We start from the raw sequence: 26439 nt of genomic DNA, 5'->3' as shown, positions 1-26439 counted from the left end.
GCCAACTCATGACGCTCCTCTACCGGAGCAGTGATTTCGCCCACCTTTCCCTTTTTCCGGGTATCCGGTCCTTCTGTTATTCTTTCCCTTTTCTACCCTGAAGAGTGCGTAAGCATCTGTACATGGCATGCTTTCGACATTTTCTGGTCGCCCCATACTTCTCCCACTCTTCCCCCTCTGATGGGGAATTTCATTTTTAGATGGAACATGGAAATGATTGCTCTGAACATCGTTAGGGCAGGACGGCCAAGTATCACATTGTAGGATGGTTTCGGCATGTCCACTACCAGGAATCGTATTACCCTGGTCTTGCTGGCATCCGCATTGCCAAGACTTAACGACAACTCCACAAAACCTATTGGCATGACCATTTCTCCCCCAAACCCGAATAACGGGGTGTTTGTTGGTTCAATGTGGGCTTCGACTCCCATGTTCTGGAGGCACTCTAGATATAAAATATTCACTGCACTGCCCGAGTCTACGAAGACGCGATGAACAATAAAACCGGCTATGTCTGCCGTGATAATCAGCGCATCGTCATGCGGATACATAAGCGTTCTCAGGTCCTCTGCCCCGAAGCTGATGACCGGCTCCTCTGTCGCGCCCGTAATCTCCATCACTTGTTTGGGATAATAACCTGATTTCACTGCTCGTACAACCTGTTTCTTGGCCCTGTTGGATGTGGGTGTCCCATTTTCCCCAAAGATCATGTGTACTTCTCTTCGGTACGGGAAGGGAGGTACCCGACCCTCTACTCCTCCTCTGTGGTTATCCCGATTTTCCTTCGGCCTTCGGTCTCGGTTGTTCCCCTGGTCCTGTCGGGGCTCGTTTCTCTGCTCTGGCCTCGGACCTTGGCCCTCATTTCCCCGGGCTATGAACTGATCCAGATTTCCCTGGCGTACCAAAAGCTCCAATTGATGCTTAAGATGTCCAAAGTGCTTAGTGAAGTGTCCATAAGAATTGTGGTACTCGCACAATTTGTTATTAGGGCCCTGTTGTGGCTGCCCATCCCTGTAAGTCCCCGGCGCTCTGAAGAACGACTGGTTTTTGATCAGGTGGAAGATCTCTTCTTGCGGTTTGTTCAGTGGGGTATACTCGTCAAAACGATTGACCTCATTCACAGTGCGCTGTTGGCGCGGTGGTCCCTCTGCTTGGGGAGGAGGTACCCTTGGGGGCAATCCTCTTAAGGGCGCCCGATCTTGGTGCCTGTTGTTCCGCTCTGGTGCTTCCTCGGCCCTCTTGGCCTTATGCTTGTCATTTTCAGCTTTTCGTGCCATCCTGGTATCCTCCAACTGCAAATATCCCAGCAGTCTGGCCATGATATCGTCAAAATCCCTTGTCGGTGTGATTTGTAACTCATCAAAGAAGAGTCCTGGTTTTAACCCTCTAACATAAGCACAGTTTTTAATTTGTGATTCCGCTTCCGGCACCTCCAGAGCAGCGAGGTTGAATCTAGCAGTGTATTCCCGGAGTGTTTCGTTTTGATCTTGTTTGATGTCCATCAAGGAAAGAGCTGACTTCCCAACCCTCCGCGAGCTCGCGAACTGCCTTAAGAAACGCGTCTGTAGATCCTCGAACGAGTGAATAGAATTTGGGGCGAGCGTCCCAAACCACAATTGGGTGGGTCCAGTTAACGTGGTGGAGAATATCCAGCAGTTGATGCCCTCTGTGTACATGTGAAGAGTGACCAGTCCCTCAAACCGGTTGAGGTGTACCTCTGGGTCGGTGGTACCATCGTAATCTAGAGAAATAGGTTTGTAACTCCTTGGTAGAGTATTCGCCAAGATATCAGCGGAAAAAGGACTCCGGCTGCTGGTGGGGTGGGACCTTGTCGTCATGGTCATGATGACGCTTGTGGGCCCTGTGTTCTTGTCTCCCAGAGGAGTGCTCTTGGTCCCGTCCCTCTGACCCTCGAGTCTGAAGCGACTTCTCTAACCGGTGCGACTTTTCTGACCGGTGCGATCTCTCTGACCTTTGTACCCTGTCATCCTTCTGAGATTTCTCCCTCAAACTGTCCTCCAGATTTCTGAGTTGATGTTTCAGCTGTGACACTTGATTCTTCAGTTTTGCGGTCCCCCTTGGTCTCTCCTCTTCGAACATAGGAGTGATAGAGTGGCTGTCGGATTCATCGACCCCTTCCCTTCTAACGATGCTATTGAGCCTGACTCGGCTCCCCTCTGGCCTTCTCTCCAGTTCCCTCTCGGCAGGGCCCTTTGGTGTCTCCTTAGGCAGTATAGCCTATTTGTTGACGAGCGGATCATTCACTTCCAGAACAGCAGGAGGCGGGGCTTCAGTGCCCTGTGGGTTGATCATACCCATTGGGGGAGTTGTGGCGGGAACGGTGGACAACAGGGGAGTCCCCATCGCCTGTCGCACAGCAGCGTAGTTGAGCAGAGCCATCATCTGCTCTGTCAACACAAAGTTTAGTGGTACACCACCAGATGTGGGGACCAAACTTGGCATGTCTGATCCCGGAGTAACCAGAGCAGATCTCTGGATAGTAACATTCTGAGCTGTCAGCGGGGTAGCGGAGATGTTATGAAAACCCGGCGGCGTGGTGAAGACGGTGCTGGCCGGCAAACCGTTAATTAGTGAAGCGGGGACCTCAGTGGTGTGAGCAACAGAGCTGAGCCCTGCATTGTCAAACTCCTTCTCAAGAGTGCGGCGAGCATCGGAAGAGTCCATAGAACCTACACAGAAAAAATGTAAGAAAATATTTCGAGAAAGAGAAACAGATCAGACCGTCCGTTATCAGAGAAACACGGAATATAGAATGCCCTGATCACTGGCACGAAAGCCATTAGAAGATCCCATGAGAAATACCCCCGTGTACTGGGAAATAAACCCAGGACACGGTTTAAAACGTAAGCAGAGAGAACGATGGAGATTTCCCATAGATTCGGAGTCAAACTCGTGAGAGAGAGCGTATTATCCGGCAAAATAATCGTGAAAACCCAAAAATCACAAAAAACAGAGCACCAATCAACAGATCGTTAGCTAAATACGTTAGATTTGTAAGAAAAACATAAATTATGCGAGAAAACATTATCACCGTACGCAAATATCATGATTACGTGAGATAATCACAAATTAACACCCGATCCTTAATTTCGCCACCTTTCCGACATGCAGAAGTAAGGAAAAACGTAGAAAATCGCAGATCTTAAAGATTCGTAGATAGATCAACATGAACACCACGATTATCAGTCCAAATTCGCTTGGGTATTTGAATTATTGGCTCAATTAGGGCTTGCGCACGCAAATTCGGTCATAATTACGGATCTGCATGCGCAGGCGGTCAAAACTCACGTCCTAGCCCAGATTTCCCAAAGACGGCGCCAGCTGGTGAATTATAATTGAACGTATATAGATTTAATCGGTGATTTATTGTCAAATTACGAATTATACCTAGTGTTGTTTGGAAAAGCGAGAGAGAAAAGCAAAGTTGAGAGCACGAAAATATGGTTGCTGTAGTATTGTCAATGAAGTAAGCGTAAATTACAAGGAGTGTATGCATGGCTATTTATAGATTACGTGTTAAGGGCAAAATAGTAAATTCAGTGCTAAAACATGCGCCTCGCATGGTAGAGGGCATAGTAGTAAATTTGCTTCCAAGCGAGAGACTTCTCCGCTCTTTCGGTGATTTCTCTGGCGGTGGCCATTCCTCTGACACGGGCCACTTCTCTGGCGGGTGTGGTTTCTCTGACAGAGGCCATTTCTCTGGCGACACCCCGTTCCTCTGGCAAAGTTCGTTCCTCTGGCGAGGTCCGTTCCTCCGATAAAGCTCATTCCTCTGCTCTGCATATATTACTCCTCATCAATTCTTATGGAGAAAAAAATACGTGAGTAATTGAGTTATAGTGTGTAAACTGCCTGCGAAACTTTTAGCAATCAAAGATATATAATTAACCAGGATATGAAACTCCTACAAAGACGTGAGTTAGTGGGTAATTAGAGATATGATTGTTTGACCAAAATCTAAAATACCATAATTAAGGATATTATCTTGCATCAAATAAGTAAAGTAACGTATTGTGATAATAGATGAAATACAAAATTGCCCATTAACGCCATTTTTAAAGGCTGAATACGGTTTTCATCTTAGGGCCGTTGGATTCACAAAATCAAGGGATATGATTAGTTCTTAAGTGTCACAAAAATATGTAATTCTCACAGGACCCTCTCTCTCTCTCTCTCTCTCTCTCTCTCTCTCTCTATATATATATATATATATATATATATATATATATATATATAGGGTGTGGTTCTAGATAGAACTACATTATTTGTGAGAACCAGAGAACCATCAAATCTAATGTATTCACTGTAAAAATTAATGCATTCGCTGTTAAAATTGATGCACTCAAAAAAATAAAAAAAATTGCTCCCTTCAGGATTCGAACCCAGGATCTGCATTCATCCAACAAGATGATGCATCCACCGTAGATCTTGATGATCGAATGGTTGAAAATGGTTCTCCGTTCTTTTTTTATTTATGGTTCTTTCTTGAACCTCTCTCTCTCTCTCTCTCTCTCTCTCTCTCTCTCTCTATATATATATATATATATATATATATATAGTGTGGTTCTAGAGAGAACTACATTATTTGTGAGAACGTGAGATCCATCAAATCTAATGCATTCACTGTAAAAATTAATGCATTCGCTGTTAAAATTAATGCACTCAAAAAAATAAAAAAAAATTGCTCTCTTCAGGATTCGAACCCAGGATCTGCATTAATCCAACAAGATGATACATCCACCGTAGATCTTGATAATCGAATGGCTGAAAATGGTTCTCCGTTCTTTTTTTATTTATGGTTCTTTCTTGAACCTCTCCCTATATATATATATATATATATATATATATATATATATATATATATATATATATAGGGTTGGGATCTATGAAGAAGTAACTATATTTCGTTCTGAATAAGTCAATAAATTTACTGAATAAATCACGCGACCGCACGAATAGTTATTTTACTGAATAAACACGTACATTTTTCGTTCATGCGCTCGCTTGATTTATTCAGTAAATGTATTGAGTTATTCAGCTTTCGTTGTTTCCTTCTACATTTAGCATTCTTCATTGATCCCTTCCCTATATATATATATATATATATATATATATATATATATATATATATATAGGGTGCAGTTCACCCTATATATATATATATATATATATATATATATATATATATATATAGGGTTGGGTTCCGGTAGTATCCAAGCTTATAATAGATCCGTAGATCCAAATCTAGACCACACATTTATGACATGTGGCGCATCAAGATAGTGACACGTGGCAAGGCATTTCAAGGCAAAATCTGGAGAGGGGTAAAATTGGAATGTAATTTTCGAAATTAAAAAAAAAAAAAATAGATTTTCTCAATATATGTATATTTTAGATGCATAAAGTTTCATACGAGAATGCATGAACTTTCATATAAAAAAGCATAAAGTTTCATATAAAAATGCATAAGATTTCACCCCACCCCAACCCCACCCCCCACACCCCTGAACCCCACCCCCACCCACCCCCTACCCCCCACCCCCCCACCCACCCACCCCAAAAAAAATTATTTTTTTAAAAACTGATTTTCTAACCACTGACCCACCCCCACCCCCCACCAAATTTTTTTATTATTATTTTCTCAAAAACTGATTTTCTGACCACTGACCCCCCCCCCCACCCACCCACCCCCCAAAAAAAAAATTTTTTTTTGAAAAACTGATTTTTACATGCATAAAAAAATTACATGTTTTACATGCATATACTTTCGCACAGAAATGCATATACTTTCACACAAAAATGCATATACTTTCACACAAAAATGCATTACATTTTTTGAAAAAATATAATTTTTTTTGGGCTGGAGGGTGGGTGGGGGGTTAGCGGTCAGAAAATCAGTTTTTAAAAAAATAAAAAAAAAATTGGGGGGGAGGGGGTGGGTGGGGGGTGCGGGGGGGTGGGTGGGTCAGCGACTCAACAATCAGAAAATCAGTTTTGAAAAAAAAAATTGGGGAGGGGTGGGGGGGTGGGTGGCGGGTCAGTGGTCAGAAAATCAGTTTTTAAAAAAAAATAAAAAAAAATGGGTGGGGTTGGGGGTGGGGCAGGGGTGGGGTGGCGAAAATACCAGATTTATTAAAATGAAATGCATTTTTTGTATAATTTAATGCATTTTTAAGTAAAATCTTCATGCACTTTTGTTTGATTTTATATGCATGTGAAACATGACTATTTTGGGGGTGGTAATGGGGAGGGTTGGGGGGTGGTGTGGGGTGGGTTGGGGGGTGGTGCGGGGTGGGGTGGTGAAAATACCAAAACTGTAAAAATCAAATGCATTTTTCTGTTCAAAGTCATGCATTTCATGTGAAAACTTTATGCATCTTCGTAGGAAACTATATGCATCTAAAATATATCTATTTTGAGAAAATCTAAAAATATATATATATATTTTTTTTAATTATTAAATCCGAAAATTACATTCCAATTTTACCCCTCTCCATATTTTGCCTTGAAATGCCTTTATGGATCTTGATGCGCCACATGTCATAAATGTGTGGTCTAGATTTGGATCTACGGATCTATTATAAGCATTGGATACTACATGATCCCATTCCTATATATATATATATATGGTGCGGTTATAGTGAGAACCACAATTATCGTGAGAACATAAGAACCAATAAAATTACTGCATCTGCTATACAAATTAATGCATCCGCTATTAAATTTAATGCATCAAAAAAAAATAATTTTTTTGCTCCCTTCAGGATTCGAACCCAGCATCTGCATCCATCCACCAAGATGATGCATCCACCGTAGATCTTGATGATCGAATGGCTTAAAATGGTTCTCTGTTCTTATTTTATTAGTGGTTCTTATTTGAACATCTCCATATATATATATATATATATATATATATATATATATATATATATATATATATAGGGTGCGGTTATAGTGAGAACCACACTTATCGTGAGAACATAAGAACCATTAAAATCAATGCATCTACTATATAAATTAATGCATTCGCTATTAAATTTAATGCATCCGAAAGTAATAAAATTTTTGCTCCCTTCAGGATTCGAACCCAGGATCTGCATTCATCCACCAAGATGATGCATCCACCGTAGATCTTGATGATCGAATGGCTTAAAATGGTTCTCTGTTCTAATTTTATTTAGTGGTTCTTATTTGAACCTCTCCCTATATATATATATATATATATATATATATATATATATATATATAGGGAGTGGTTCAATTGAGAAGCTATATATTGTTGAGAAGTTGAGAAGCAATCTAATAGATGAACATGTCAATACATTTTTATGAACATGTCAATTAGACCCCATATCAATAAATTCTTTGAACATACCAAATATAACTGACGAACATACGAATCTATTTAATTTGTTAAAAAATACGCCATCGCCAAGGATCGAACCCCAGATCAAACCCGCGTTCATCAAAATGTATTGACATGTTCATCTATTAGATTGCTTCTCAACTTCTCAACAATATATAGCTTCTCAATTTAACCACTCCCTATATATATATATATATATATATATATATATATATATATATATTAAAATTGTTGCTTAGTATCCGTCCCCTTATTGGCTTAATATCCCTTTAACATATCTAAAAATAACTCAATGTATATTAGGTAATAATTAATTAGTCAAACATAACATAATTAGTTTAATGTATGTAAGGAAATAATCTTTTATTATTAAGGAAAGGAAATATATGTAGGGGTGACATTGTAAAATAATAAATAAATAATTAAATATATAACTATAATAAATATAAAATTACTAATTTAACCCATTATGGCAGTCATAATTATGGCTATTTAGCACTACCCATCTTTTTAATCATTAATAATTTGCACTCCACCAAGTCATTCTACGGCATATTTCATTTGGGGTCGAGGCTGTTATCAAACTAATTAAGTCAACTGCTTTAGGGAATATAGTTATTGATTAGTTCAACTAAAAGAAAATACATATCTGTCCAATAAAAAAGAAAAAGGTTAATCTCACTAAGAAACTTAAATGGAATAAGACTTTGTCTGTCGCATTTGAATTCGTTGATCATTAATTTTTTAGAAGATTACACACTTCAAAATAATGAGAATGGCACTCCCTTTTCTAAGTTTGTCCAATTAAAATTATTATTAAATTAAAGTATTCATTAATATCTTGGTTTTTAGTATGTAACTTGTTATTTCATGAAAAATCGAATCACGGAGGCATGCGTATGAAATGAAGGATAAGGGCTCAATAATTTCTTTGTTGACTAATCAAGTATTTATTTGAATTCCTCTCGAATAAATGGAAAAAGAAAAAGAAAAATTCGCAGTCGTCTGACGTGGCCAGACTATCCATAAGATGGGTTACAGTTCCGTTAATGTTTAAATATTCTTTTTTGTTCTAAAAGAAGATTTTGTGGAGAAGAATAAAAAATATTTATGTGATGTATAAAATAAAAGAACGATGCGTTGTTAGTGTTTGAACTTTGAGGGGCAGAAATGGCCACTCAAAATTCGCATACACAGATTTTAATAATTCTTTACGAGATTATAAATTATAAATATTATTGAAATGAAAAATAAAACACTTTAAGTTGGGGATCAAATTCAAAAATATACTATTAGCCAAATGACTAGCTGTATTCATTCTTCAGTTTTGAAACGAAAGTAATTTTTTCATAAATTAATTTAAAATAATTAAATATACAAATATGACATCCCGGTCCGCCTGCCAGCTCAAAATCCAAATTTAGTGGTTATGAGATTTCAACCATAACCATAATGTGCTCACAAAAAAAGAGCCATAACCATAACCACAAGAAAGTTCTTAAATATTTGACATGAAATGTTAATTATTTGTGTTTAATATTTAGACTTATTGGATTGGATACACAGTTGAAGGGCATTAAGGTAATTTTAGCAGACAAAGATGAGAAGTCCACCTTGGAAACTCAAGCTATAATCTAGCATCATTAAAGTTGTTGGTTGCTTCATTTCGTTCCGTTCCATTCCATTCCATTAATCCATCACATTATCCATATATTACTCCACATCATGTGTCTCACAAAGCTTGAACATTATTTTCTTTAAATTGTTCCACAAAGTTTGAGCACTTTTTTTATATGATAATTTTTTTTATTCACCTACCACACTTAACACACAAAATACTAACTTCTAAAAATTCGTGTCAAAAATAAATTGCTCAAACTTCGCAAGACATAAGTTTTCGCGAGATGCTAGCGAATCAACGAGAGCGCCGACAATCGTTCATTCATTTCTTCGAAACTTTGTGCAAGACTCCTATGTAAAAAAATGAGAGCAGAAATAAAAGGAAAAATTCCTTTAAGAAAGAGAACCATCCTAGGAAATGAATTTCCCCATCTTCTTCATTGTGGGAGTAATGAATTAATGAATGAACGGGGGCTGATGCCATTCTTCCAGAACTTCTATATCTCAAGTAAAGTTTTAAGGAAGACGGAGAGGGAATTCTTGAGCTAGTGCAGTAGTTAGGAGTCATTGATCTAGTGGTAGACTGACTTTCTTCTCCTATTTTTTCCGTGGTAGAACGGTGGAAGTAAGGCAGAAGTGCTAGAGTGAAGAGGAAGGCTTGGGAAGCTAGTATAATTAGAGATGGCAATTTACCCGCAGGTAACGGATATCCGCGACTACCCGACCTTAATAGGTGCGAGTTTGAGAAACATTTGATATCCACGGATAGTTTCGTAGTTACAATTCATTATCCATTTAGTTCGTGAATATGAGTTTGGATACTTACTATCCATACTCGCGAAATCCATTTACCCGAAAAAAATACCCGCAAAAATACCCGTGAAATACCCGCGACATAACCGTGAAATACCCACAAATTATGGACTTTAAATATACATATCAGATATGGGCTTTGTTTGATTTTAAATTTTAGTTGACGAATTTGAATATTAACTTTGTATTTAAACTTTGTCATTTGTGAATTTGAACTATGTTATTTGTGGTGATTTTTGTGTGTGTTAAATTTGTTATTAATTTATATTTAAATTCTGTTTCGTGGGTATCTGATGGATAGCGGGTGGTGGGTATCTGACGGATAGTAGGTGGTTGGTATCCGACGTGTGCTTGCGGGTGCACACAACCGAAACAACTGAAGATCCAATCTTCAGTACCAACACACCTTGTTGGATTTCTCACTCCTAGCACGAACTGGCACTAGGATCTCACGGAGTCAGAGTACCTTCCTGAACTCTTTTGCAACTTAAACACTCAATTCTATCGGTCGAAGGGAGGTTTGAAATCTTGCCAACTAAACTTCAAAGAACAAGTTCTTTGGAGTTAGTTTGACTTAGGCTTTGGATATACAATGTTTGTCTAATGTCTAAGAGAATATATGTAATCAGCAGTGATTGATTTTTGACTTTGGATTCTCTTCTTCGATTCAAGCTTTGGGAATTTGAGCTTTGGCTGAGATGCAATTTTGGCAGAGCTTCAGCTTATGTTGTTGAATCGGTGAAGATTGAAGTGATCCTCGAGCGCTATTTATAAGAGAAGTCTTGAATAGATCCGTTGGCGCAGAAGGTCTTCAAGATTTCTTCAATTGGAGAGTAATTTGAACTTGGACTGAGGCTTCAATCTTCGAGGTTCCTTGTTTGGTGAGAACGACTATGTTGAAGAGCAGGAGATGCGACATCTCTGATAAAGTAGTCACCAAATAGGAATGACCTCTGCAGAGAAAGGACGATCCTGAGATCTCTGCATTTAATGCGGGTGTACTTCTGGAGTATGTGGCTTCCTTTGAACGTTGGAAGTTCAGTCCGAGGAAGAATGTTTAACTGATACTTAACTTTAGTATCAGTCCGCTGATTCCACGTGGCACGCATTAAAGAATCAGTTCAAGACTGATTCTTCGACTGATACTTCAGTCGGCAACTTCAGTCTTCAGTCTTCAGTTCTTCGTTCTTCGGTTTTCAGTCTTCAGAACAGCAACTAAACTAGAAAAGAACTCTAACACTTGAGTTCGAACAGTTTCTAGTCTATTACAAACGAAGCTTATGGATTTTGGTATCATCAAAACAAGGATTATGATATTCCATTAAGTTCCCAACAATCAGTATATATGGCTTATTCATTACCAATTTTTAAAATTTTATTTTTCATCAGTACATACATCTTGTTCATTAGTATTATATGTCTTATTCATTGTCAAATTAACAGTATTAAATAAAAAAAATTAAAAGTTGTATGACAGGGGACTTAAACTCAAGACTTTAGGCATTAACCTTTTACCACTTGGCCAACACACGGACACTGGGTATATTATTATTATTATTATTATTATTATTATTATTATTATTATTATTATTATTATTATTATTATTATTATTATTATTATTATTATAAATTTACAGAACATTAACCTCTTACCACATTAACCTATTACCACTTGGCTAACACACGGACACTGTATTTTATTTTTTTGATAAATTTACAATACTCCCTTCGTCCCTAAAATAAGTTTATTTTTGGGGACGGCAGTTTTAAGGAAAAGTGGTAAAGTGTATTGATAGTGGAGAAAAATGTGTTATAATTAGTATTGGGAGTTGTGAAAAAGTGTTATAATTAGTATTGAGAGTGGTGAAAAAATGAAAAGTAAGAATAAATAAAATATTATTAGTGGTGAGGTAGTTGTCCAAAAATAGAAAGAAATAAAGAAAGAAAGAAAGAAAGAGAAACTTATTTGGGGGACGTCCCAAAAAGGAAAAAGATGAACTTATTTCAGGGATAAATGAAGTATTAAATAAAGAAATTAAAAGGCTGCATCACAGGAAACTCCAACGCAAAACCTTTAGCCTTATGCATTAATCCCTTATTGTTTGGCCAACACACGCACACGGGTATAGTATTATTTAATTTTCAGGTAGTTGGATTAAGTTTGACAATAAATTTGAACTATTCATAATGACGACTCTTTAAATTTAATAACGGTGTCAAATTCATTCATTCGCATGGGCCTACAAATTAAAATTATGCTATTTAATTTGCTTTATGAAAAGGGTCATTCTATTCATAGCCCCCATTTTACTCATTATAGCCACCTATTTAAAATAATAATATAAAATAATTACAAATTTACTATTTTATCCTATTATATATAGCCTCAAATTAAATATTAGAGAATTAAAAAAAACAATCATATAGCCCCCAAAACTGGATCTGATCTGGTTTTCAGTTTCATACATAATCTTCCCAATTCCATTTTATTAGTTGTTAAACTTTCAACAGATTGATGGCGACTTATGCATCTCTAGGTTATCTGATGATTATGCATCTCTGATTTATATGATGAATAAGGTGGAGCAGATCCAAAATCACCCTCAATTTTCCACTTCTCTTTATCATTGCCAGATTGAGTTTCTCTACAAAAAAGATTTATTTCTTCCTAAGTTTTATATAAAGTTATTCTTCTCATGGAGATACCAAAGAAGTTGCAAATAAGTTGGAGAGCTATATTGCAATTGCATCTCATGTGTCTGAAGATGCATTTAAATCACACGTTATTTATCAAATTTGTTCTTGTTATATCGAAGAAAAAAGTTGTGATTTCTTGCTCGATCTGCATAAGATAATTGTTGATATGGATCTTGTCAAAGAAAAAATGTTGAAGGTGAAGGAGGAAATACGGGTAAAATATCAGTAGCCAGTTACTAATTCATCAAGATCTCCTACCACTGGAGAAACGATTATTGTGGATTTGGTAACTACTTGGATCAAATTTTAATTCATTTAGGTGTCAATCGCATTTTTCATGTGAGCCTGAAATGAAATAAGATCGAGATGATTAAATCATTCAAATATAAGTAGATGGATATAATAGAATAATTGGCTATGAAAGAAAAATATCCACTGTTTATAATTATTAAGAGAGACACAACCATCTTGTGGTTCCAAAAGATCGAATTGAGTTCTAATTAAGGTAAAAGAGCACATTCTCTGTCAATAAAATGCCATCTTTGAACAAAATAATCTTATCAAATACACAGATGATACAACGAAGACATTATTAGCTTCACGTTTCAAATGAGTGGCCTGATTACGTGCCTGGGTGCCTATTTTTGGGGCTGTGTGATGGTCATATTTTTAATTTAATAGTGTTTATTAATATTTAATGTGAGAGGATAAAATAGTAAATTTATAATTATTTTATATTATTATTTTAAATAAGGGGCTATAATGAGTAAAATGGGGGCTATGAATAGAATCACCCTTATGAAAAACATTCCATATCTTTTGGTCCAGAACCAATTAAGGCTTGGGAATCATTTAATATTATCAAACATGAAAAATACATATATTCAGTCCAGTATCAAAACAAAGCCCAAAGGCCAAGGGTCAAGAAAAGGCCCTTCCCTAATGGATCAAATATGTGAAAATCGAAATATATATCTTCCTAAACTATCCTTCAAAATTAAAATTATTATAAATTATAAATATGTATAATAGAAAAGACGGATGAATAATAAATGGTAATAAATCGGATGCAATAAGCGTCATTTAAAAACAATCATTTAAGAAATAATCAATTTCTATCATTCGATTCTTAAAAAATTGATTAAATCTATCTCACAATATAGTAATATATATATATATATATATATATATATATATATATATATATATACATGTAATCATTTATTCTATGTAGCAACAATGCAAAATTAATTTTAAAGTTATGAAGAATACTTAAAACTAACTTATATATATAGCAACTGCACAAATCTAACTTATATAGGAGATAATAATCATAAATCACTACATAAATAAATAAATAAAATTACACATAAATAAATAAATAAAATTGACAAAAACGTACGGTGATTGGCTGACGGCAGTGGTGGCGCGATGGCGGCGGCGGCTGGCGGTGGGGCGTGACAGTTCCGACGATTGGGGGTGGGGCCGGGGGTAGGCTGGTTTGCAGCGGGTGGCTGAATGGGGGAAGAAACCCATATTTTAATTCACAATTTACCGGCGGCACCGCTAGCGACCCTCTTTCAATATACCAGCAGCGCTGGCAATTTATTTACAAAAATAATTTAATTAATATTATACCACGCCGCCGGTATTTTCGACGGTATTTTAAAAAAATGGGTCGTCTTCTTCGTCATCGGTGGGCCGCTGGTAATTACCGGCAGTGACGCTAAATTTGGCCGGTAATTTCGTGTTTTTTTGTAGTGTCAAAATTCATAATGAATAATTGAATACTAGACAATTGCGATCTTCACTAGTTAGTTTCTGAGGATCCAAATAAAGTTTTTAACATTAACAATTCCGAAACTTGGATAAAACCTTACAGAAAATATAGATAACTCACAACCGTTGATGCACCCTATCTTATTTTCTTCAACTTGAGCAAAAGGAATTCCACTCAAGAAACAAATAGAGCTTGGCTCTCAATATTCTCTCTTACTACATTAATTCTATAACAGCAATACACACTTGTTGATTTCGGAATCTCCAAATCTCTCTCCTTAATTTCTTGGCCTGAAAATTCAACATTTTGGCAAATCTTTAGGTGGCGGCAAAATAGACTGATTTGGGCCCTTTCCATTGTCCACCAAAAATGCCATTTTTAGCCCCCATGTCGTGTGCACCTCCAAATGGCAATGCATAAACCACACCCCTGCAAATAAATATTCAAATTTAGTAAACTTTATTACTTAAATTTTCGGCTCATCACATAAATTTTATCTATTGCATAGGGATGAGTTAAAATAAAATTTATTTTAAAATATAAATTATAAATTATCTTTAACTTTTAGATTATGAAGATTTACAGTGAATTCATAACTTTGTTGAATAAATTCAAGATATTGACTGGGTTCGAATCTTAAAATTCAAACATTTATACGACGAAACGTACAAAAAAGTTGGTAGTTTATATTTTAAGAGGGGCCAAACCCTCCCGTATGTATTGCATATATAATAAAAAGGCATAAGTTAGAGTGTATTTATTTTGTATAAAAACCCTAAAAGTATATGTCAATGATTCAGGAATGTAATATGAGATGGAAAGCTCGTTTGAATTAAATTTACCTGGATTATCGGCTCGGAATCTAATAGCGACCCACCCACCAGAAGGAACTCCGATTGTGTTCCTCTCAACAGGATCAACGAGATTGAATTTCTGTGGATCGGTTTTGGGATTGAAATTGCCCAATCCCTTCCCTACCGCGAAGAAATTGAATCCGTGCAGATGAACAGGGTGGTTTTCAGGGGCGATGATGCCGGTATCCTGCAACACAACTTCAACAGTCGAGTTGTACGCGAGCCTATACACCTTCGTCCCGCTCGTCGTCGCCATATTCGCTGGCGGCGCGCCGGTGTAGTTGAACGGCGTCGGAGGGTTTCCCGGGAAGTCGGCGGTGAAGACCCCCTTGATGTTGAAGACGTGCGCCTGCAGCAGAGCCATCGTGGGCATCACGAACGTCACGTTGTTGATGCTCGCGACGACTCTGCTGCCGTTGCCCGCCTTGCACGTCGGGCACGGGTTGAGCCCGAGCCCGACGGCGAAGAGCAGGGAGTGGTCGATCTTTTGCGGCACGTTGGCCGGGAATTTGTTGGAGTTTAGGCTCCGGAGGGAGTCGGTGAAGGAGTTGGCGACGGGGGTGGCGTTCCGAGCCGGCGGTCGGGTGAAGGTAGTCGGGGAGTTGGCAAGGGCGCCGGAGTAGTGCAGGGTGGCGGTGGCCGTCATGTTGTCCACCGCCACGATCATGGTGTCCATGAACGGCGAGGCCGCCACCATGTACTTGCCTGAGCCCTGATCGGCCGACACGATGACGTTCGTGGTCTGGCCGGGGGCGATGAGGACGGTGTCGGTTTTGAACGGCTTCACGTAGGTGGCATCAACCTCGACCACCGTGAGTTTGTGGCCGGCGATTTTGAAGAAGAGCTCTTCGTTGAGTGCAGCGTTGATTAAGCGGAGCATGTAGGTTTTTCCCGGTGACACATTTAGTGAGAAACCACCTACAAAATAGAAAATAAAATTAGTTAGGTGATCACACTTGTATATATGTATCTTGATCATATTTTTACCTGTTGTGGGGCAATTTGAGAGTGGGCCCGGATGGCCGTTGATGGTGTGTGCATCGGACACGTTGGGGGCCACGCCCGATTTCATGGCTTCGTTGATCACGGCTTCAGTGTCGGATTTCCACCATTCACCTGAAAATTAAAAACACCCTCATCGATCTACTTAAAGAGTGACTAAAATATATTTTAGGCTAAAAATTTGAGTTACCTAAAACGACGACGTGCTCGTGATCGGGCTTAGGGAAGGGGTAGGGGACCCCTCGTTTAGGCAAGATGACGATGGCGCCATGAACGGTGGCCCTCAGCCATAGAATGTGGGCGTGCCACAAAAGTGTGCCTCGTTGCCCGGTGACTGTGAATTTGTACACGTAGCTGTGACCGGGCCGGATCGGGCATTGCGTGATGTATGCCGGCCCGTCGGCCCAGCCTGTTCCGAGTTGCCTAATTCCATGCCTATAAGTAACCATCCAACATTAGCTTAATTTATTGCTAATAAAATTGGATAGGGTTTTTAGTACCAGTGGATGGAAACGTTGTACTGGACTCGGTTGATGACTCGGACGAGGACGGTGTCGTCTTCCCTCGCGTAGAGTGTCGGGCCGGGGAATTTTCCGTTGACGGTGACGATGGATTTGGAAGAGCATAGGCGAGATGTGTTCTTCATCATCACCTGCATGAAAAAACAATCAAAAATAAAAAAATTGGTACGTTGGAAATGTGGTTGCACCTTCCATTTTGGTTGGTTAGTTGTGATTTCACTTCTCAATTACCATAATTTGCTTGCAATTTAGGCTACGGACAGGCAACAAAAAGGGGGGCAAAAAAGGAAATGACAGATTGAAAGCTTTAGAAATCATGCATGCACATTATCTTTTGAAAAAAGAGGTCATAATTATTAAGACTACCTAACATGAAAACCTCCAACATATCATTAGCTGAAACGAATTAAAAGTTATTCGAATTTGGATTATTGAGTAAGACAATTCAGATGCACTTTACAAAAGAAATAAAATGATTATTAAAGAAAATGACAATGCAGAAATAAACTCACATTGAACTGGTAACGGCGAACAGCGCCGTCAACCATAAGGGGATACATGCATGCTACGAGGATCAAAACACGAACCCAGACTTCCATCTCTCTACTCGTTTGTTTAGAGAGAGAGATGTTAGATTAATGTAAGAGAAGAGAGAAGGGGTTTTGTTAAGCAGTTGATATGTCTGTCTTAGAGAGTTGCATTCAGCGATGACTGCGCAACGCAACATTTTATAGCTGATTGCTGTGCTGCCCTAACGTCGTTTTTCAAACGTTAGGTGAAACAATTAATTCTTCAAATATAAGCCTTCTTAGCCTAATCTAAGGTTTTTTATTTGTTACATAAAGTGCACATGTCTTATTTTTATTGCTTTTTTTCTTATTTAGTTTGTCGGGGTGTTTAATTTTTTTTATGATTTAAACTGTACTTTTTTAGTATATTATTATGATATGGATAAATTAAGACTGTGAACTCTCATTAATTACATGATCATTTATATGCCAATTCGGGTAGTGAGATACTTCAGTTTTTAATGTCAGGTTATTATTAGTTTTATTGAGTATATTAATATATTATATTAGATGTCAAATATGAGCATAAACAATTAATTAATGATTATTATAGCAGTACTAATTAATGTAAATCAAATTATTAAACCTATTTTTTTGTGGGTTTATATATACTATTATATATATTGAGTTTTAAACATCTTGTGTTTAATTGTAGATTAGGTGGTCTGTAGAGATTGAGTTTGGTCACTGTTTGTGATGATCATAAATCCTTAACAAACAAATTGGTGGCGATATATTAGTTTTATAAGATAAATATTAGGCAACTTATAGATGAAATTAAATGAATTAGAAGATTGATTAATAAAGAAGTAAGAATTGAATGTATATCCAGTGTTTGAATGGATCATCTTCCAACTTCTAACGTCTCCAGTGTAATTATAAAATGAATGAAAATTACTTATTAATGATGTACAAAATTAATTAGCACTAATTTGAGTAGTTTTCGTGCTAAATTTGGGTTCCATATTTTGACTATATGAACATAATCTTGCACTTAGTACATGAGATTTGGAATTATTTTGACATAGATTTCAATTACTTTATTTAGACTCTTTGTCTATATATAGCCCTGTGAGAGAAAAAGTCCATCCTATATATAAATATCTTTTTCTTTCACTTACAATATTCAGAAAAAACAAGCTCAACTGAGGACATGCACTAAATAAATTGAAGTATATATATATATATATATATATATATATATATATATATATATATATATATATTACACTTCTCACAAACTAATGATCAGTATATATATACTTAATTATTTGTGGGATTCGATTATAATTATTTCAATTTTCACATATGCAATCCTTCACTCTAACTATTCCAAACATTTTATCATCGTACTATTTCAAATTGTGTGCTTATTATCACTTCTATATATTTTCTGTAATCAACTTTAGATTTTGATGTCCTACCTTTCTGGCACATTTCAATTTGAACTCTTCAAAGTATTTTGATTCTCATATTTTTCTATTAGAAGACCTCAACGCATCTCCTTCTATTAATCACAAGCGCGTGTTCGTTTAAACCCCATGATTTATATATTTCTCAGATTTTTCTATTAGAAAACCTCAATGTACGCATCTTCAAGTTTGGCCTTAACAGATCAAGTTGTCATCAGATCGACATTATAGTACTCTGACTATTCGCACGATTTGTCAGCCCCAATTTATTTTATAATCTACGATGCACGAAAAATATAAAAAATTACATGTAAGATAATTATATTCTTAAATTGCCTTACACAAAAATAATACTACACGTAATCTTTTACCACCACTTAAAATTACAGGACAAATGTAACCGTTCCCTTTTTTTTTATCTCTTCAATCATATAAGAAACGATGTCTTCATATACTTTTAAATTAAAAATAAACTAAATTTACACTTAAAACGGTTTGAGCTAAAGCTTGAATCCTTGAATCAATATTATTTCATCGATCGATCAGAAAGCTAGGTGATGGATATAAGATAGAGTAATAATAATGGAGTATAATTTAATTAGTAAATTAAAAGCTTAGTTGTGATGGCTCTTTCAAGTAATTGTCAATTGCTAATAACTCAAGAATTGTTTGAAGTCTAAGATAGATGGACACAACTATTTAGCCAACTTTTCTGTAACAAACAACTCATATATCCAATTATATGTCCAAGTCAACTACTTTACTTTGGAAAGTTTCTTCTTCATCATCTTCATATTTGATCTCATCACAACTCTGTCAGTTTCCTCATATATTTTAAATCGTTTTCTACCCTAAGTGGGTTAAATTAATTTTGTGTTGAATGTGAAATGGGGTTGGTGATTTTTGATTAGTCTGTGAGCAATATTTTACAAGCCTTCTATATTCACTTTATCTTCGTCAAAATCATGAGGCAAGCTTAAAATTTGTCATTTAGCAAGTACATCATTTTCAAGTGCTTTATTTAAAAAAAATAAAAATTAGGGATCAGATCCTTTTCAAGTGATGAAGGTTATTAAATTCATGACGATTGTCACCATTTGAAGGGAACTGGATGATATCTCAATTTTAATTATACATGATGATCCAAGTCTGAACTGGTATATATATATTGGACATGATATATAATAGTTGCCTTCATATAATAATCTCTTATTAAGTTATGCATGAGCCATTAAATGAGTGAGTGAGAAGAGTTTATATATCCTCTGAACTGTTTTTTGAGAGATTTTTATCCTCAGAATTAAGTATAATAGATTCCTAAATTATCCACACAAAAGAACAGATACGAGTATGAAGAAATTAAATCTCAGATTATTTTTGAAAATTATCGTCAAATAGCCAATACAATAAGATGGGGGTTGTGTTACACACACACAGAGCAGAGTTTTTTATTTAGATCATGAAATTGGAAATTGTGAATTTTAATAATTAAAACTGAAATTGTTGAGAGTAAAATGGGGGAGGCAAATAGGTGGGCCAGTCGAGAATCTAGTCCAAAAGGCCATATTGAAATTAGTGGGCTCAAGTCATAACGTAAGCGGCCCGTGATCGGAAAGTAGATTAGGCAGAATGTTGTGCTTAATATTTTTAGCCCAAAATAGCAATTATTGTTGGCCGAGCTTCAAATGGGCCGGGTTGAGATAGCCCGGCCCGGCCCACCGAACTTTCGAATTATACCAAGTTCGTCTAAAATCTGATCGGGCTGCAAACTAGCAAGTCTGGCCAATCCCTCTCGGCTCACTACAGGGTCAGGTCAAACCCGCCCAATTACTCTTCCCCCCTTAATTTTCGCTACAAAAATGATAAAAATAAAATAAAATAAAATAAAATAAGTTAAATCGACTAACATCAAATCAAATCATCAATTCACAAATATAATTAAAAACAAAATAAGAATAATAAACCATATCAATATAAGTCAAAACAAAACGAAAAATAAATAAAAATCTCATAATAGTTTGTTAAATAACATTTTAAAGTATTTAAACAAATTTAAAGTCATAATAGTAAGTATATTAAGCAAACTCAAAATTAATAGAATTGTATTCAAATCAAGAAAACACCCATTTTGAACTACAAAATTAGCAAAACAAACGTTCACATTTCATACTACAATAATTAAAGTCTATTCTAAAGAGGGCAAATACACGGTCACGACAAAGTCAAAGCGGAATGGTAATATTCATTATATCATATCATGAAGGGGTTCATAAAAATAAATAATTTAAATAAATTGCCATATGCATAAAAAAATCGGGCAGGCCAACAAGTCCAAAAACCTGGGCTTTTTAGCCCCCAAGTCCAATTGGTCCAATGGGCCATCTGGGCGGGCTTTTTAGGCCCGATGTTTTGGGGCCTCTGTTTTATTGAGCCAATTTTTTGGCCCGTTTTTTTCCGGACTAATTTTACCGGCTCTAATTGTGGGGAAGTAATGATATTAAATACTCCATCTTTTGTGAAATGAGTATTCATAGTTTTTTTTTTCATTTGTTTCTAAAATGAGTATTTATTTTCACTTACAATAAAAATGAAACCTTTATTTCATTCATACACTTAAATCTTTTTCTTTAAAATTCATATCATTCTCAAATAAGTGCTCATTTCAGAAACGAGAGAGTATCAATTATCAAGTTTATTCCTTTCTTTTTCTTAGATCAAAGTTTTATTATTTTCTCATAAGAAACCTTTAACTCAAACGGCACGTAAATTAGATATATTTGACCTTATCTCCTTAAAAAACAAGGTGCGGTAAATTACATACTTTTATTGATGTTTTAGTAACTAGGCTCTTTTCTTTCTTTTCCTTTTCTCTTTTGGTCGAGGGGATATAAATTTTCAAACATCGCGTGACAGTAAACTTTTCAATCAGTATATATACAGCCATTAATCACTTTACCACTAAATTAGACATGCACACGTAACTATTTTTAATTTCAAAATTTGGAAATCGTTATTAGGCTCAGGACGAGAGTGTTACAATTTACAAACAACATACGATTGGATAAGACCAATTAATGGCAACAATGTGGGCCCAAAAGAACACAGCACGACTTCTTTTCCTTGATGCACTTTTTAACAGTATATATGAATACCATAATTAAAGCAGATAATGCATAGATATTGGGAGGTCCAAAACATTCCCCACAATGCATATTTTGCCTGATCTCTCTCTCTCTCCACCCAACAATATACACACTATGATTTCTCTAAAAGCAGTCCAAACTGCCTTCACTCCCAACCATGGTCCCTTCCCTGAAAGAGATTCCTTGAGGAAGAGGAGGCCAAGCCTCTCCCTCTGCAAGTCCAAAGATTCAGATGATTCTGATCAAGAAATTCCACCAGAAGGAGACAAGCGCAAGCAGGACCTCCTTGTCAGGATTGCAATGCTTCAAACCCAAAAGGTTCGTCTCACCGATTACTTGGACGAAAGATCCGAGTATCTGACCCAGTTTGCTGAGGAAGCCAATGCCGAAATCGACCTTATTGGAGAAAATGCCCTTAAAGAATTGGATGAAGCTGGTGCCAGGGTATGTAAGAACTAACTCTCTTCTTCCTTTCCCTGTCAACTGCATACCCAAAACAAAAAGTGGACTTCTTAGGAAATTTTCAGGTCTGTTAATAGCCAGGTTTCATTCATTTTCTTGAGCAGATAATGGGAAATATAGAAAGTCGAATGCAAGCGTTTGAGGAGTCTATGGAGCTCAACAAGGTGGAGATTGAGGAGAGTGAGAAAGTGGTGGAAAACTTCCAAGGCCAAATCCAGAAGGACCGAAACGAAGGGCTGTTCTTCAAGAACTTGGGGGAGAAAAAACCAGTCGACATTGCACAAGCTAAGGAAGAGGCGGAGAAGATCAAGGAGCTGACTAAGAAAAGTGCTGGATCAGCAATAAGACGGAATATTTACCTTGCGCTGATGGGGTTGGTAGTGATCGGAATCGCTGATGCCTCAGTATCTTCATCACCTGACTGGAGGAAGGTAGCATTTCTCGGGGTTATTTTGGCGGGCTTGATTACTCAATTCTTCTACGAAAAGAGTATGTTATCAGATACAGACAGCACAGAACAAGAGAAGAGTGAATGAAATGTTTCTTTTTGTAATATCTCAGAAGAATGTAGACATCCCCTCACATGTAGGCTGTAGCATTGGTGACTCTTTATGACATGGATTTTGTGAATACAGTTTTCCTAAATTCGTCAACCAGAGAGCTTAGGGTCTAACACGAAGAGTCTTAACTTCAAATCTTATAGTACTTGTTATACTTTAACCATACATATTGTAATTCCCACCCAAATGTAGCATGAGTTATAACTCCAAATAAAATCTCACTATTTGGGGCTGATAGATCAGGCTGAACTTGCTGTGGCATCAATCTATAGTTCCGTGATACAAAAATTATGATCACCGAAGAAGCCATATTGTTATTGATGCTGTGTATTGAACTTCTACCTATAAGAATGAATGTGCTGAAGAGAAAGAAAGACAAAAATACACATGAAAATAGCAGTTTGCTAAGGGAATTTATTCCAACTTTCCTACTCAATACAATTTCCAGAATCTCCAGGTTTTTAGCTGAGGGGCTAACAGGAATACAGGATTACAGGAAGGGTGAAACACTAAATCTTATATTTTGTTTACTTTAACCATACATATCATGATTGATAATTCTCACCCAAATGTAGCATGAGTCATAACTCCAAATAAAATATTACTATCTGGGGCTGATATATCAGGCTGAACTTGCTGTTGCATCGATCTCAAGTTCCGTGATACAAAAATTATGTTCACCGAAGACATATTATTATCGATGCTGTCATTTGAACTTCTACTATTAAGAAAGCTTGTGCTGAAGGGAAAGAAAGAAATAACAGAAACAAAAAACAAACAACAAGAAGAAGAAATTACACATGAAAGTAGCAATTTGCTAAGGGAATTCATTCTAACATTCCTACTCAATAAGATTTCCAGAATCCCCAGGTTTCTAGTTTAAGTCAGCACAAAAAAGCTGTAAAAGCACGCAACATGTTAAACATTAATGATTTTTAAGTGTTAAGCAAGATAAGGGGTAATATAAACCTGAGTCAACATACCTTGCTTTAATACTGCAATCTGCTCTTCTCTTAGTCCTAAAGCTAGGGAAAATTATCTAATCCTGCATCCACTGTTCCTGAAAACACAAGGAAACAGAACTATAATAAATTCCTCAAAAATAAATTGATTGAGAAAACAAACCAAAGCAGACAAGTGATACCTCACTGAAGCTCAACAATCATGCCATCTGCATTCATAGTCGTTTCAAGAACCAAATCATTTTCCGATTACAGCTCTGACGAGTATACTCCATGTGATAACAGTTGGAACAATTTTATTAGCCAAAGCATTGTGTAAGAACAAAATGGCACCCGATACTCTATTGCAAGAAGAAAGACCTTTAAGTGTGATGTTATAAGAAATAACATCTGGCTGTAGACCATTTCTTAATATGCGAGCCCAGATTACAGCAGCATTTCTTAGGTCACCCTCTTTATAGAAACCTTCCATAAGAGTATTGTGAGTAACAAGATTCGGCGCACAGTTGAAATGATTCATGTCCAAGTATAATGACAGAGCAAGTTGAGTCTTGCCGGCAGCACAGAGGCCATGAATCAAAATATTATGCATCTGTACATCAGGTTCGAGACCTTTGCTAATCGCTTGGTTCCACATATTAAGAGCCATCTCTTCTTTATGTCCCAAACAAAGACCTTTCATCAATATGCTAATAGTAATAACACCTGGCTTCCATCCTTTCTCCAGCATTGCTCTCACAAGGTCATGGGCTTCACCGAACCTTTCAGCCTTGCACAACCCGTTTATAAGTGTATTGTAGGTAACAATAGTAGGGGAACAATGTTTATTTCCCATTTCATGATACAACCTAATTGCGTCCTCAAACTTAGAAGCACCTACAAAGCCATTGATCAGAGCATTGTAAACATGAGCATTTGGCGTATGGCCACCTTTAACCATGCCATTCAGCACAGAAGCTGCTTCATCCATTTTTCCTTCTTTACATAACCCATTGATCATAGCTGAATAAGCAAAAACATCTAGAACGCCTCCTTTCTCCTCAGCCGTCTTCAAGAAATGTAAACTCTTATTGCTGCACTCGTTCTCACAAAGCCCGTGGACTAAAATTCCGTAAGTCGTGGAGTCAGCAACAACACCACTCTCCTGCATGAGCTCCCATATAGAAGTAGCTTCACCAATGTCACCATGATCAAATAGTCCTTTCATCATTATATTAAAACTAGCAACATTTCGAGTACCCTCCTTCCCCATCAACTCCCACAACTTGACACAGTCACTAATTCTCCCAGCCTTAAAATAGCCGCTCAGCATTGCATTATATACAACAGAATCAGGTGTTATCTTACTCTCAGACATCTCCTTATATACCCCCTCGGCCCCATCAATATCCCCCGACTCGCACATCCCATGAATCAAAGCACTGTACGTGTATAAATCCATTTTCCGCTCATTCTTTCTCATCCTTTCCCACAGCTCCACGCCCTCTCTGAACCTCCCACACTTACACAAACCACTGATCAAAACATTGTATGTAACAACACTTGGATAAACACAGGAATCCTTAGTCAATCTCTCCCAAATCCCTTTATAGGCGTCGTAATCTCCTTTCTTCAAGAACCCATCAATTAGTATGTTATAACACATAACATCAGGCTTCAGACCTCTTTCAAGCATTTCATCGAACACTTTCAGAGCCTCGTGAACATCCCCACTTTTCGCTAGCCCATTGATCAAAGTGCCATAACTATAAACATCAGGAACCAAATCCCTTTCCCACATAACATTGATCAGCTCTCTCGCCTTGTCGAATTCCCTCTTTCTACAAGCAATTTTGAGCAAGATGTTAAAAGTTTCCAAATTTGGAGATACACTCATAACCCTAAAATTCCTCAAAAACAACTCCGCCTTGCTCAATTGATTCGAAGCCACGAACGCATTCATCAAACTATTATACGACCTCACCCCGGGCTCACAGCCAAAAACCTCCTTCATTTTCTCGAACACCTCCACAGCCCGCTCCAACATTTGATTTCTGGAATAAATCTTCAAAACAGCCAGCGCAGTGTCTTCGTTGCAAGGGCATTTCTGGAGGCGAATGAGGTCGACGATGCGGGTGATGTTGGGGAGGAGTTTGGGGTCCTTGGAGGCGGAGAGGCGGCGGAGGATGTGGTGGAAGACGGCAGGGGTGTGTGCGTAATTAGGGTGGCTACTCGCTGAGTTGAACAGGCTGAGTGCGGAGCTGAGATTCTTCTCCGACTTGAGGAGATGTAGGAGGCGTTTGGGGGTCAGGTGTTGGGGCAAGTGTGCCATCTCCATGAGAGAAACAAATGTATGTCGGTCTCTAATTATATCCAACGTTTTTATTTTATTTTATTATTTTTTAAAATAGTCAAGCTTACATCAACTTTTTATGAAATTTCATCAAATAATGTATAAAAAGACAATCTATTTTAACTCTCAATAAGAACTATAACTAGCCAAAAGGCTTGATCTATACTAGCAATTTATTTTGGTAAAATAAAATTAAATTTTTAAATAATTTATATAAAAATCATTTATATGTTGTAATTAAAAAAAATAATGTACCCGTCGAATTTCGACGGGTTACACACTAGTTTTATTTTATAGCTGTGTCACCTAAGGTCAAGCACTAATC

General features: G+C 37.1%; 4 protein-coding genes across 6 annotated transcripts; 1 reads left to right on the top strand and 3 right to left on the bottom strand.

Annotated features, from left to right (window-relative positions):
- Positions 1 to 92: 92 nt before the first annotated feature.
- LOC131022947 (uncharacterized) lies at positions 93 to 1838 on the bottom strand. Its single transcript, XM_057952487.1, has one exon. It carries the CDS (start codon positions 1836 to 1838, stop codon positions 93 to 95), a length of 1746 nt encoding a protein of 581 aa, XP_057808470.1.
- Positions 1839 to 14335: 12497 nt separating this feature from the next.
- Positions 14336 to 17377, bottom strand: LOC131022582 (laccase-4-like). Of its 2 annotated transcripts, XM_057952093.1 has the most exons (6): positions 17187 to 17377; positions 16654 to 16805; positions 16344 to 16588; positions 16139 to 16267; positions 15140 to 16069; positions 14336 to 14726 (listed from the first exon to the last, which is right to left on the bottom strand). In XM_057952093.1, exons 1-6 carry the CDS (start codon positions 17271 to 17273, stop codon positions 14596 to 14598), a joined length of 1674 nt encoding a protein of 557 aa, XP_057808076.1. In that variant the 5' UTR covers positions 17274 to 17377; the 3' UTR covers positions 14336 to 14595. The 2 variants fall into 2 exon arrangements, with proteins under 2 accessions (XP_057808076.1, XP_057808075.1); XM_057952092.1 differs by having other exon boundaries at positions 15140 to 16267.
- Positions 17378 to 21741: 4364 nt separating this feature from the next.
- Positions 21742 to 26110, bottom strand: LOC131022580 (pentatricopeptide repeat-containing protein At3g09060). Of its 2 annotated transcripts, none has more exons than XM_057952089.1 (4): positions 23965 to 26110; positions 23804 to 23880; positions 22620 to 23718; positions 21742 to 22281 (listed from the first exon to the last, which is right to left on the bottom strand). In XM_057952089.1, the coding sequence occupies exon 1, from the start codon at positions 26097 to 26099 to the stop codon at positions 24021 to 24023; it is 2079 nt and encodes a 692-aa protein (XP_057808072.1). In that variant the 5' UTR covers positions 26100 to 26110; the 3' UTR covers positions 21742 to 22281; positions 22620 to 23718; positions 23804 to 23880; positions 23965 to 24020. The 2 variants fall into 2 exon arrangements, with proteins under 2 accessions (XP_057808072.1, XP_057808073.1); XM_057952090.1 differs by having other exon boundaries at positions 22620 to 22738.
- Positions 21835 to 22913, top strand: LOC131022584 (uncharacterized). Its single transcript, XM_057952097.1, has 2 exons — positions 21835 to 22242; positions 22365 to 22913. Exons 1-2 carry the CDS (start codon positions 21862 to 21864, stop codon positions 22794 to 22796), a joined length of 813 nt encoding a protein of 270 aa, XP_057808080.1. The 5' UTR covers positions 21835 to 21861; the 3' UTR covers positions 22797 to 22913.
- Positions 26111 to 26439: the final 329 nt, after the last annotated feature.

Source organism: Salvia miltiorrhiza, chromosome 4 (genome assembly GCF_028751815.1).
Source record: "Salvia miltiorrhiza cultivar Shanhuang (shh) chromosome 4, IMPLAD_Smil_shh, whole genome shotgun sequence".
Classification (NCBI taxonomy): domain Eukaryota; kingdom Viridiplantae; phylum Streptophyta; class Magnoliopsida; order Lamiales; family Lamiaceae; genus Salvia; species Salvia miltiorrhiza.
Note: the sequence above shows the minus strand (reverse complement) of the source record. Positions and strands in the feature narration are given on the sequence as shown.

Excerpts from the sequence above, each read along its gene's own strand:
- LOC131022947 (XM_057952487.1), bottom strand. The coding sequence starts at position 1,838 with ATGACGACAAGGTCCCACCCCACCAGCAGCCGGAGTCCTTTTTCCGCT.
- LOC131022582 (XM_057952092.1), bottom strand. The coding sequence starts at position 17,273 with ATGGAAGTCTGGGTTCGTGTTTTGATCCTCGTAGCATGCATGTATCCC. Across the intron at positions 16,806-17,186 it reads TTCGCCGTTACCAGTTCAAT|GTGATGATGAAGAACACATC; the intron begins GTGAGTTTATTT and ends TTTTTCATGCAG. Across the intron at positions 14,727-15,139 it reads ATTCCGAGCCGATAATCCAG|GGGTGTGGTTTATGCATTGC; the intron begins GTAAATTTAATT and ends ATTTATTTGCAG.
- LOC131022584 (XM_057952097.1), top strand. The coding sequence starts at position 21,862 with ATGCATATTTTGCCTGATCTCTCTCTCTCTCCACCCAACAATATACAC. Across the intron at positions 22,243-22,364 it reads TGGATGAAGCTGGTGCCAGG|ATAATGGGAAATATAGAAAG; the intron begins GTATGTAAGAAC and ends TTTCTTGAGCAG.
- LOC131022580 (XM_057952089.1), bottom strand. The coding sequence starts at position 26,099 with ATGGAGATGGCACACTTGCCCCAACACCTGACCCCCAAACGCCTCCTA.